This window comes from Rhinolophus hipposideros, assembly GCF_964194185.1.
Source record: "Rhinolophus hipposideros genome assembly, chromosome: 10".
Classification (NCBI taxonomy): Eukaryota; Metazoa; Chordata; class Mammalia; order Chiroptera; family Rhinolophidae; genus Rhinolophus; species Rhinolophus hipposideros.
In genome coordinates this window covers 34,161,751-34,175,459 of record NC_138056.1, presented here as the reverse complement: position 1 = coordinate 34,175,459, position 13,709 = coordinate 34,161,751, and the positions used below count along the sequence as shown (strand labels likewise).

Below are 13,709 nucleotides of genomic sequence, written 5' to 3'. Positions count from 1 at the left end.
CAAGTGCACCTATGAATGTTGACCCTGTAATCTGTATTGTAAATGAATACCTGCAGCTTTGTGCCGTACGCATCAGGTATCAGAGCATGGCGAAGGACCTCAGATCATCCAGTCCAGGACTCGCACTGGCCCAAAAAGGAAAATGAAAGAGAAAGACATGGAGACCCATAATAAAGTTCAGGCAGTGATATTGAACAGATTTTGAAAGGAAAAAGCATAATATAAATTTTCTCAGTATAGAACTGCAAGTTTCATGTAGTTTAGAAGAAACATTGAAATATTTTATATTGTAATAATGCCAGGAGGAATGGATGGCTAGGGGAATAATGTAACCTTTTTTAAAACTAAACATGGAATACATTTTTGCATCCTGTAAATCCTGGAATACATCCTGTATAGGATTGTATAAAATATTTTCTTTTTAAGGCACTACTGCTTACCCATTGTTTTTTGTTTCTCTGTTTTATACCTTAGCATGTAAAATATATGTGTGTGTGTGAATGTGTATATATTTTATATTACACGTTTAAAATCCTTGAAGTTTAAGAAAATAAAAATTTCTAAAGTTTAAAATATACTAAAGTTTTAAATAAACACACGTACTCACAGGCAAACTCCTTTTCTGTGGAAATAAATTAGTGTATTGTTTCGATAATATGATATATGAAGTACAACTTTGAAAAAATTAGGTGAATTCCTATAAACCATAGAAGAAAATATCTCTTTACCTTATAGATTTAGTTATATAGTGTATCACATCTATGCCCCCAAAATAGAGAGCAAAACACTCAAAATATCTACGGAATTCGAATTTTTTACTACTTTTAGAATTCATTCCCATATAGAATTCTAATTTTACACTGTTAGAAGTGACATGTTTTTACCTTTCTTCTTGCAAGTTAAGTAGAATATCAGTGTGATCCTAAACCTTTTGAATATAAACCATTTCAAAAGTGTTGTGGTACTTAGAACATGGAAAGAGTAGTTAGGTGTTTGGAATGTAAGTTACAACGGGATACTCATGACAGCAGAAGCAATTCCTTCAGGCTGTTTCACTAGGGATCTGTTTGATGCTGCTCTGTGACTCTTCCAGGCCTCTGTAGATCTGAGTGTTTTTAGAATGGGTCATTACTATAATTTGTGTTTTCCAATGCATTTATTACTAAGAAAAATTGATGTTTCTTATTTGATGTTTCTGATGTATGACTTTTAAGTTTTTAAGTCTTATTTTTATTTATGTCTGCTTTTAACAGGTTTTATATTTCGAAAGGTGCTGTGGTAGATCAGTTGGGCGGAGATTTAAAGTCAACTCCTCTTCACTGGGCCATCAGGTAAAGGTTGCTTTAAACACTGAAGTTGACTTAACTTTATTTTCTGAACATTATAGACCAGCACTTGACAGTAGAATTTTTTGTGATGATGGAAATGGTCTATTCTGTGTTCCCCAGTATGGTAACCTGAAACTAAAGTAATTGTTCATTTAAGGCAAGGAGGCAAATCTTTTCTCCATAGCCAAGAATTTTGAAGAATCTAGGGTTAACTTATCCCTTTTAAGCTACTGAGGTACAGTGCTTTATGTGGAAAATGAGCCATATTCGAGTGTAAAAGCATGTAGTTCCTCAGAATATTATTATTACATACAGTATGCTTACAGTCTGTGACTGTTATGTTGCTGTGTATCTGGCTCGATAGTGAAGTCTAAGCAGTTTTAAAGTTTAGCATTAGTCATGTAAAATTATATTTATACATGGTAGCTACATAAGGTTTAAGGCAGATTGGGAGGTTAATAAGTTTATTACTTGCATTCAGGAAGGACTGTCCAGGTACTTCTGAGTTTGGAGCATCTAAGTAAAAGACATTTAGAGACTCTCCAGAGTTTTAAAAATCTTACTGTTAGGAAATATGATGCTTCTTCAAAAATAACACCTAGCTGGACCATCAACTCTAATGCATCTTTTGGAGCAAAAATTAATATGACCTGGTCTTATTTTGCTATACTATAAGGCCGGGTCTATAATGTAATGTAATGTAATATAATATAAAATATTGGGTCTTATATTAATTTTTGCTCCAAAAGACGCATTAGAGCTGATTGTCCAGCTAGGTTTTATTTTTAGGGAAACAGTACTTTTTATATCTAAGTAAAATCCCTCATGTCTGAGGGTTATCAGTTTCTCCCTGAATTGTTTTCTTTTTCTGCCTGCTACAGAATACAGTATAATTTTTACCCTTTATTTACAGACAAGGGCATTTACCTATGGTCATATTATTACTACAGTATGGTGCAGACCCCACTCTCATCGATGGAGAGGGATTCAGCAGCATCCACTTGGCAGTATTATTTCAACACATGCCAATCATAGCATATCTCATCTCCAAAGGACAGGTATGTGTTGAAACGTGTCTTATACTCCAGCTATTGTATACTCCAGAAGCGATTGGGAAGATTAGTAGTAGTCTGTCCCCGTTTTTAAAGTAGAAGTTATAGATATCCAGATATTCAGATATTAGCCTCAGTAAATCTATTTACTGCATACTGCTTTTCTAGCTTCATTGAAGCACAAAGGACAGGTCATTTAGCTTAGTAACATATAATAGACGTTTCTGAAATTTGTAAGCCCATAATAGGTTTCCTTATGACCTTAGTAATTTGCAGAGTTTTTTGAAAAACGTGACTTCAAAGCCTGTATTTTTCTCCTGGTTGAATGTAGAAATGGTCAGATCACTAAATTAACCCATCATTTGGTTTCATTGTTTGAGTCCAAATGGGAGACCAATTTGAATGTATGCTTCTTATTCTCTAAAGTAATTCCATGAAAAATGACTTGCCTTAAGAGGCATCCATTTATGGCACAGGTTAAATTATAGGTTATTGGCAGCGGGAGTTTCATTGTCAGCTATACTTGTCTGGGATATGCTTTCTGTTAGCAAAGTACTTTATATATTAGCAGACTAGCCTGTAACCTGCGTGGAAACATGTTTGCACAAATGCTGTTGGAATGATTGTGTTTTCTTTAAATAAGCACTTTCAGACTTAGCCAGTTAAAGTAGAATAATTACAACCTCCTGGGGCTCACTTTGGAAGGATGTTTGAGGAGGAGTCCTTTCTGCTTCTCTTTGGGCTCCTTCCCAAATTGTATTTCCTCTAAGGCCCATAAGAATCTTCAGTAACTGAAACCTTTTCTTTGGCTTGTTTGGAACCATTCTTGCATACCTCAAACCTGGGCATTCTACGAAAAGGAGCATATCCTCATGGAATTATGATTTCTGTATTCTAAAATGATAATTCTCATGGAATTATTTTTTGTGTATTCTAGAAAACAGAATTTTTCAAGTGTTGCTCTTTAAAACATAATATGATCGGTCCAAAAATACATTGAGTTGCCTCAGAAGATAGGGAGTTCACTATTACTGGAAGTGTTTCAGTAGAGACTGGATGACTTTGTGGAAGAGATGACAGTATGAGTTAATGTGTCAGTTAGGGCTGAACTAGCTGACTTCCAAGGTCTCTGTTTCTCAAGTGTCTCGTATTTGATGGTGATTATTGTTTTTTCTTTAGCCCTCTTCCATTCATATCACACAACGCTTTAAATCCTATGTTCAGATGTTCCCTTTAAAACTATTTTGTAGAAATCAGTGGATTTTTATCCTGTGGATGTGAAGCGGAACTTTCTTTTAGTCAAATGATATTTGAACCCTCCTTGTAGACACAACAGCAGTGTTAAATGTATTGAAGAGATACTTCTATTATGAAAAAGAGAAATTTGACTGGGTCTGTAGTTATGCTGATTAACTCTTCTTTTTGAATAGAGCGTGAATATGACAGATTTAAATGGGCAGACACCTCTCATGTTATCAGCTCACAAAGTACTTGGGTAAGTAATTTTAACTGAATCGCCTCATTCTGATTCTTGGTTCCAACCATTTCTTTTCTGTATGTATAATCTTAACTATCTTAGTCTATGTGAGATGATACTACATTCTGAAGAAGAAAATAAGATTTTTCACCTTGTGACTACATATGAACTTTTAATGTAGTTTTAGTTAGAGAAGCAGCAGTGAAATAGGTTTTTCCTGATAGCTTAGGGGAAAAGTTTGAAAGCTACTATAAGAAATTTCCTTACAGACCAGGTAGAGATTCCATAGCATATACTTGTTAACATGACTTACGTTTTTCTTGTTTGCATTTTTGAAAAATGGTGCTAAGTTTGGATGTTCTCAATTTGAAATCCAGATGATAAATCTACTTTCCAGAAAACGAAAGTGTTGAGGTTCTCTGACATTGCTGACTGCTCTGAAAAATATTAATTGTAACTGATCTATGAAAATAGTTTATATGTTCACATCAGGTACTTACATATGTAGGTTTTTCTGTGTATTTATAAACACATGTGACTATCATATAGTCACATATAGTCGAACCTCTGGTGTTCTTCTATTCAAATGTATGCTACAGTATTTTATCAGTTTGTTTCCAATGTTGTACTTAATTTCTGATTCTGCTGTTATTTAGGACTTCTCTCCTAGAAACTGAGTTAGTTCTGAGGCCATTTCCTTTTTGTTCATGGAGTGGTGGGGCTGCGAGTAGAATTTTGTTAAAAAAACATTGTCTTTTTTGCTGATGTCTCAAGTCAGGTATAATATTTAAAGATCTTGATAGAATAAGTAAAGTAGAATATTGTTTTATTAAAAGACTCCCTTCCATCATGAAAGGAGAGAAAGGACTGATGGTAAAGCAAAAATATTTTATTGAATGCTGCCTTCTAATCCATAACTTTCTAAGATAAACAAATATTTTAGGACATTATACCTACTTTATTTAATAATTGGTTAGTGGGAGAATGTGAAGTTAAATTTTGGTTTTTCTCTTCAAATATAATTATAGTTTATAATTAGATGAATAACATAGTGTTTAATATTAGCCAAAGTTAAATTCACAATTAAAAAAATATTAATAGAACAACAACATGAAAGTATGTTTGAAAAAAAAACAGTTACTCTACTACTGTATTGATGTTGAAATTGTATTATCGATACAGCAGACTGTCACTTAATAGATTTTTTTTTTTTTTTTTGGTGCATCTCTCCTGTTAGCACACAGGATAGGATAGGACTCTGCACAAAAGTTCCTCAGTCTTTGGAATACTTACTGATGGGTTGATACATTAGCTTAAAATATTTGTTATTTACATTTGCCCTTCAAATCATTCATCTCTCTTAATATCCCGCGGTATTTTATTGTCTTGAGACAGGCCGGAACCAACTGGATTTCTTTTAAAGTTTAATCCTTCTCTCAATGTTGTTGATAAAATACACCAAAACACTCCACTTCACTGGGCAGTTGCAGCAGGAAATGTTAATGCAGTAGATAAACTTTTGGAAGCTGGTTCTAGCCTGGATATCCGAAACGTTAAGGTATGACCAGGTATTTATCTCCCTTAGATTATTATATCTTCAGTTAGAAGATTGTTAAGTTAACATAAAGATAAGTTAAACATGTCTTCAGTTACCGCAGGATAGATACAAACAATAATAGCTGGCTACCCTCAGAATAAATGTTGAGTCTATGATTCTGGTGATTCTTTTTAATAAAATGTTTAGCACCTATACTATATAAAAAATATAATTGAACTTTTTCTTTTTTTTTTAAGGGAGAAACACCTCTTGACATGGCTCTACAAAACAAAAATCGGCTCATTATTCATATGCTAAAAACAGAAGCTAAAATGAGAGCCAACAAAAAATTCAGACTTTGGAGGTGGCTGCAGAAATGCGAGGTATTTTCATATGGACCCTAGTCTATGAACTATAAGAACTATTTTGCTTGTTTTGTTTCTTAAGGCATTGGGAAACCAGGGAGTGCTGCATTTTTTTCTGCCAATTACACCTTTCCCATGCATCCCATAACCCAAAGCTGGAAATTTGGCACTTTCACTGGCAATTTATTGTTGGTGTTCAGCTAGATGGCTCTAAAACTACATATTACCTTGTGAATATCATGCTCTACTTCCGCATTTATTTAATGAGTGAATTGAAACACAAATGGTTTAGATTCTTGGCGAAGCAAAAGGAAAAATACCTTGTAGCAAGGAAACATTCATAATGTTTTGTTAGAATTAGGAGTTGGACTTTAAAAGTGACAGTGTTGCCAACATCAAGCATATGTTTCTTTTAAAAAATCTGCAATTTTGAGAAATGAAATCAAATTTTATTCTGTTTTTTAACTTGTCAGTTCTGAGTGGTGCTTTTCTAAACTTAAAAGTGAACTGTAAGATAGAAAAAGTTAGGAAGTTCAGCTTGTCCTATTGAGTGGCCAACAAAGTCTATGTCATAATAGTGAACATAATTTCAATTGTTAAAATGGGGTATTAATTGATTCCTGTTTTTAATGTTTTCAAATACAAGAGATAGCATAATCTTAATAATAATTAGTAATTATACTTTTAGAATGATTCTAAATTAACAGATACCAGATTTCTATGGAGAGGGTCATCATGAATACTGCATTTATTTTGCCTTTAGATATGTGGAAGGTGAGAGAAAGAAGTAACAGTTACTTCTCAGTCTCCTTTGCCAACTCCTCTGCTTCTCCCCCACCCCTTATGATAGGGTGCCCCAGAATTCTGTCCTTGTACCTTTTTTCTGTCTACTCATTCCCTTGGTGATTTCACACATTTCCATAGCTTTAAACGCCATCCGTATGTTGACAACTCCCGAATTTATTTTTAGTTCAGCCCTTTCCATACTTGTATATCCAGTTACCTTGGCTTATTCAATTCAGTGTCCAATAGGCATCTCCAACATAACACATCCAAAACTAGACTCCTGCTTTCCTCCCTTCCCCAACTATTCTATATTTTTATTTCTGTTCTGAAATTACATTGACTCTAAGTAGACTCTAAGTTTACCTTTAAAAAAAATCTAAACTTGCTCATGTTGTTATGCACATTAGAATTGGAAGCTTTTGGTATTATTTGAAATTATCCATTCTTTTAATATTCCATCCATAGCCTTCCCCACCTCTCTAGGGGACAATTCCAGCTTTCCAGTCATCTTTGCCTTTTCTCTGTCATAACAAGTATCCAGTCCATCAGAAAAAGATATTGGTTAGTTCTGCCCTCAGTATATATCCAGAAGCTGACCACTGGCAGTTTTGGTCCAGCCATCACTGTCTTTCATGCGGATGACTGTAGTTGTCTGACATCTCCCTACCCTGATTCACCTCTCGTCTATTCTCAACAGAGTATCGAGATGTATCTTCTAGTATAAAGGCAGATCCTGTCATTCATCTGCTCAGAATGCTATGACGTCTTGCCCTTTCTCCCAGAATAATAGCCAACGTCCTTGCTATGGCTTACAAGGCCCTGTATGATCCAGCTTTTCATATTACTATAAAATACACTTAGTATGATTTGTCTCTTTCCCTACTAGAATTTAAGCTCCATGAGAGAAGGACATTAAATTCACCGACGTGTCCCACGTGCCTAGAACAGTGCCCACATGCCATATGCACTGGCCTGTTTGTTGAATGAGCGATTCATGTGGCTCATCTCTGAGCGTTATGTCTGGGATTAAAATTTTGAGATCCATATTTTTATTTCTGTCCTGAAATTACATTGGTTGTAGATTCTAAGTTTGCCTTTAAAAAAAATCTAAACTTGCTCATTTTGTGTTACGCACATTAGAATTGGAAGCATTTTAAAGATTTGATATCATTTGAAATTTTCCATTCTTATACTATGGCTTAGGGACGTAAACAGAATATATGTTTTTCCCTTTACTGTTGCAAAAGCCCTGCTTGATTCCAAGGTCATGCATGTTATAGTTAAAGGACTGCATTGCAAAAATGTGGTGCCCAGCTTCCATGCACACAGTCTCACTGTTAGTTCTTAGACTTTCATGCTTTTTCATTTTGCTGGGATAAACCTGAATTCTTAGTATCCTGAAGACGGTTCAGTCTTTGGCCTCCATGTGACATTTGACACCGAGAACAACTCCCTTCTTGAAACGCTCTTCCTTGGCTTCTCTGAAACCTTCTTTCTCCTGGTTCTCCTCCTGCCTTTCTGGTCACACTGGTCACTCTTTCTTAGTTACCTTGGGGGACTTAGCTTTCTTGCCCTTAAATGCTTGTGTTGATCAAGAATCTGCCCCTTTCTACCTTCACACAGTCCTTTGGAGTATTGTTCATTCATGGTTTTACCACCTTTATACTGACAAATTCCGAGTTTTCTCCTGAGTGGTGGACCTGCTTTTCTAACTGCCTCCTCAATATCTCCTAGATGTCCACAGGCTTCTAAAATTCCACACACTTTAAACTCTCTTTGTTAGGGAATGGCACCATCTGGTGCCCAAGTTGGAGCTCTTATGCCCTCCTTATTAAATCTTGGGTGTACTGATTTTTGTGTGGTCTCCTTGTCTTTATAATATGGTTGAAAGAAATATATGGAAAAAAATGTCAACTGTCATTAACACTTCTAAAAGACCACCATTTCTTGGAAGGGAGGAAAGTAAAACAAAGTATGTTTAAGCAATATTTCAGAAAATGTAAGGCTTTTAAAAGATTGTTTCCAAGATTTGAAATTTCTCAAGCTTCAGATTTGTCAATCAGCAATTTTGAAGGAAAACTGTGTTCTGCTATTACTTGTTATTATATATGTTTAGAAAGTAGTTCTAATGAACTAATTATTATTCGATACTTAGGAGGTGAAGATCCATCAAGTTCTAAAATTCTGAATCTCTCAATAGCTCTTCCTGCTGCTGATGGTTTCTGTGGTTACCATGTGGGCTGTTGGATACATATTGGACCTCAATTCAGATTCTTGGCTTTTAAAAGGATGTCTTCTAGTAACGTTGTTTTTTCTGACATCTTTGTTTCCAAGGTGTGTATATTAGTTTTCGCAAGGCTGGTTATTGCATTCCAATCTGATTGCTTATTTCTGTTGTTGATTAGCTGGAATCACAGATTTTTATTGGGTTGTGAATGTTACCCCGTACCTAGAAACGTCCTCAGGGCTGCTGGGAGGGAAAGGCTTCGGTAGCATGTGATTGGACTGAAAGCAAATTGGTCAACCCAAAATTTAATTGAATTGACAATTGGTGGAAAATAAATATCCTAGCTTTTAAAAATATTAATTTTGGTGAATAATGGGGAGATTTTTGTAACTATTTTACATCTTGAAGCGTTTTTGCCCATTTTTCAGAAATTTTGCTTTTTCCTTTTCTAAATCTAAATTCATTTTTAGCTAGTGATGTTTGCTCTTAATTTTTTTAAATTTGAAACAACCTGATTAAATTGCAGGAGGTTATAAAATAGTTACTATGATATGGACTTTATGAAAAATATTTATACACGATTATATATACTGTGTTTTGCCTTGTATAACGCACACTTTTTTGTCCAAATTTGCAAGGGAAAAATAAGGATGTGCATTATGCATGGGTAGTACTAATTCCGTATCTATATACATGTTTTTAATTCTTTTATTTATGCGTATGAGTTAAAAGTGTAACTCTAGAAATCAATAGCTATAATGATTATAGCATGCAAAATAATACCCTGGAATACGATAATTGGTTTTTTTGAATTTACGATGAACTTTCAACAACGAAGAGTTCTTGAACTTCCATGATACATAAATATCATAAATTTGTTACCAGTACGTAAAATTTCTTGTACCTTATATCTCTGTTCTTGTGGTTTGTAATTATTTGTTACATAAAATTTCTTGTACCATAATATGTGAAAAAATAAATGCTGAAATTCCTTTGTAGTACAAAAAAAACAAGTACCTAAATGTAAACAAATACAAATTTGAAAGTTTGGGCCAAAAATGTGTGTGCGCATTATACACGGGAGCACATTACACAGCAAAATACGGTAGTCACTGGTTAAGAGTCACATTGTCTCGGTTCAAGTCAAGCTTTATCACATTGCATGTTGACCTTGAACAAGTTGCTTTACCTTTCTGTGCCTCAGTTTCTTCATGTGTGAAATGAGGATAATAGTTTGTGACAATGTCTCCCTCATGGTTTATACACGTATGGTTAGAACCATGGCTGACACAGTAATCAATAATCCTGTCATACCCCAATCTCTTCTTCTTGCTTCCCTTTCTCCGTGGAATGGCATCCAGTTCCTCGTGTGAATAACGGTTGTCATCCTTGGATTACTGTCATCCTCAATTCCTCCCTTCTCTTTACTTCCCACATCCAGCTTATTACCAAGTCCTTCCCACTCTGCCTCCAGTTGGTCTGCTCTCTGCATCTCTATAATCGGTGCCCTCGACCAAATCTCCTAACTGGTCTCCTGACTCCAGCTCTTCTTACCTCCCTCTGGTTCATCCCCGCTTAGCAGTCAGGGTGGTCTTGTAAAAAGGCAAATCAGTTTCTGTCTTTTCTCCCTGCTCCAGTACTTTTCTTCCTACTCAGAATAAAGCCCGAACTCCTTGCTTTGTGAGGTATTATGTGATTCATTCCCTCCCTTCTGACTTCCTTTCTTTCCTCCATTGTTCTCCAACCTCCTTTCATTAAGCTCCTTCTCACCTGTGTCCTTGACTTGCCCTTGTCTGACTTGTTCTGGTTGTTGCATCTGGAGACGCTGTTCTCCTCAGGCCTGAGTGCCAACGTCAGTCACCTCCTGAGTGAGACCTTCCCTGACTACCTGTGCTGTATCAGCCCCGTTTTAGTTTCCTCATTGCACTAAATCACTGTTTCCTGGAATGGAAGGCCCACACAAGCAGGAAACTTCTCTCTCCTGTTGAACATTTTCATTCACTGAAAAAAAAAAAAAAGTACTGATGATGATCCTTAGAAAAAGATCTAAAAGGAAATAGTGTTGCTCTCTTGAGCATGTGATTATGAGATTCCTGTGCCCCTCTTTTGCTTGCCAGCATTTTCTGGAGTAAGCGTGTGCTATTTTTGTCATAAGAAAAAAACAAAATATTAGAGGAGTCCTACCATTCGGTCACTCGAGAGCAGGACAGTTGACTTTCGGAAATGAATTAGAATTTAACTGTAAAGTAAAAGCTCAAATTTCTGGAAAATAGCAAAATGCCTAAATGTCTGCTATTCCCAAAACTTGTAACTTAGAAATTTTCATTCATTTTCCACTAATTGGATTGACTCAGTCTCCAAATAAATTTTAAGCCAAATCACTAGGAATCACAATCATTACTTTTTATCCCCAGAGACAAAGCAAGGGCTGGCAATACTGTTTTTCCCTGAAAATAAGACTTAGCCAGACAATCAGCCCTAGTGCGTATTTTGGAGCAAAAATTAATGTTATAGTAAAATAAGACCAGGTCTTAATTTCTGTTCCAAAAGACACATTAGAGCTGATTGTCCAGCTAGGTGTTATTTTCGGGGAAACATGGTATTTACTAACCCTGGGTAGTGGCATTTGAAATTTTGTTTATTTTAGAAACCCACATTATAAAAATATATGTGAAAACTTTTTGTTTTTGATGACAGTGAGTTAAGGGCTTCATATGCTAGTCTTGGCATATGGATACAATTCAAATGGGAGACAAATGCATATGGTAACACTGTCCACACTGCTTTGATTTCTCCCACTCTCTGTCCAGTCCCAATTTCATGGAGGTAAGCAGCTGCCAACTTCTATTATTATTGGGCCCCAGGGGCAGTTGCTTATCGATCCAGGCTGCTATGTGACTCCTGTCAGAAGTAAACAGGTCATAGTAGCAGGCTCTTACAAATTAGGGAGTTCACGGTACTACTTAATTAGGTCACATTTTTGCTGCAAAATCTCAGACAGGTCAAGCCCTGGAGGTTACATGGGCTCCATTTGGCCTATTCTGGCAGCATATTAGATGCCTGAGGTTTGGAATCTTCAGTTCTTCTCAGGCATTTTATTATGCTAATGATCTTGCTAGTTTTTTAAAAACCCTTTTCTTACCCATCAACGATTGTTTTTTTCCTGGTATAAATTTTAAAGTAGATTCGGTACATTATATTCATGCATAGATTTACTATATTGAGTAATGTGAAAGACAGGTTTTTTTTTTTTCCTTTGAAATTACAGTATTAACATTTGAGTAAGTTATGTGTGGACTTACAAGTTGCTTGATACCCAAGTGAAATGGTTAGTGTTCTGGTGACTAATGCCACTTTTAGCCTTTATGTATCTTTATGTCTAGTGTCTGCTTCTCAAGCTGATTGTGGGATAAAAGTGCTCAAGGTTGTGTGCATCTGGATGTTTCAAAAATATACTGCTAGCCTCTAGACGAAAGCTTGTTAAATGTGAAGGTGAATCTCCAAGTATTTAAAACTTTTGCATTTTAGAGTATTTGGATATGATATGCCAAAAAAAAAAGAAAAAAGTACAAATATGATATGCCTCAACAGAAATAAAAAAGATTCATTAAAAATATGAAGTTATTAGGAATGAAGTAATGTGTAAGTTAGCTGTAAGAACTTGAACATTCATTTCTTGAGAGTTCTTGTGTCTCAGTTTTCTCATGCGTAAAATGGGGTGGTGATACATAACTCATTACCAAATAAAAACTGGCACGTAAGCACTCACTAAGTGAACGTTGTTGTTATTTAAGGGAATCATTATTACTATTATTATTATTTAAGGGAATTTAGAACTAAAATTAATATGAATCATACTTGTTTTCACTAATACTTTATGTTTATCCTTTTTTTCTTTTAGGTTCTTGGTCGGGTATAAGAGCCTTGTATACATACCAACGGTCTTACTGCTAAGTTCCATGTTTTGGATATTTGTGACTTGGTTCATCTTATTCTTTCCTCATATCCTTCAAGCTTACATTTAAATGCATGTCTCACTTTGCCTTTAAAAAATAGTAATGCCATTGTTAGAAATTTAGATATTGGAAGAGACCCAGGGAATGTAACTTACATTTATATTCATTTCATGATGTTTAATGTTGAAAATCTGCTCCATTTAGGAAATAATCTGAGCATGCTTTGGAAACAGTAGCTATCTAGTATTTATTACCTATAGGGAGGAAAGAGTAGAATGAACTATTGTTTTACTTAGCCCCGTACATATTTCTTGTATTGCCTTGAGCTTCTTTTCAAGATCAGAAGGTTCTTTTAACTTGGTCAGCAGTTATGGTTGATTACTAAATCTGGGTACCAAGACGGCCTATATGGGAGGGATACTGGACGAAATGTGCCCTCAGCAATGGTCAGTGTTCTCAATCCACAGTAAAGATAAATTTGCGTTGCCACCCAAAAGATATATGAAACCAAAATCTCCGAAAATAATACACCCAATGTGTGCTTTATTCTAAATTTTATTTTGTCCTATTCCATTTCCTTTTTTTTTTAAATGTTAGTCATAGCATTAACTTAATTCTTTCATGGCTTACTTACTAATGGATGGCAGCCCATGGTTTGAAAAGAAAAAACAACACTCCTAAGGAATAGGTTTATCACTTGAGGAGTAGGGCTCAGGCCAAGTCCAGCTTAGGTGTGTGCTGTGCTTTTAAGGTTGACCAAGTCTAGTCACCTGAAAGTGGGGATAGGAGTTACCTCTTGGTTTATAGCTATTTATACCTCCCATTGGGAGGGAGGCATTTCCTCCAATTTTCTACTGAGCTCTCCAGGATCCTTTCTCCCCTTCCAAGGACTCTAGAAAGCCATTATAAACTTGCTTTTCCTTACAGGTAGGAGAAGCAGGAATGTGGTGTATAGAAATGTACCTTTAAGCATATTTCTTT

General features: G+C 35.5%; 1 protein-coding gene across 2 annotated transcripts in view; it reads left to right on the top strand.

Annotated features, from left to right (window-relative positions):
- ZDHHC13 (zDHHC palmitoyltransferase 13) overlaps positions 1-13,709 on the top strand; it is a 46,643-nt gene that overhangs the window by 16,168 nt on the left and 16,766 nt on the right. For both annotated transcript variants that reach the window (XM_081062226.1, XM_081062225.1), the window contains exons 4-10: positions 1,254-1,331; positions 2,242-2,386; positions 3,811-3,875; positions 5,253-5,415; positions 5,652-5,777; positions 8,746-8,879; positions 12,674-12,774. In XM_081062226.1, the coding sequence (XP_080918352.1) occupies positions 2,258-2,386; positions 3,811-3,875; positions 5,253-5,415; positions 5,652-5,777; positions 8,746-8,879; positions 12,674-12,774 (718 nt within the window). In that variant the 5' untranslated portion in view covers positions 1,254-1,331; positions 2,242-2,257. The remainder of the gene's footprint in view (positions 1-1,253; positions 1,332-2,241; positions 2,387-3,810; positions 3,876-5,252; positions 5,416-5,651; positions 5,778-8,745; positions 8,880-12,673; positions 12,775-13,709) is intronic.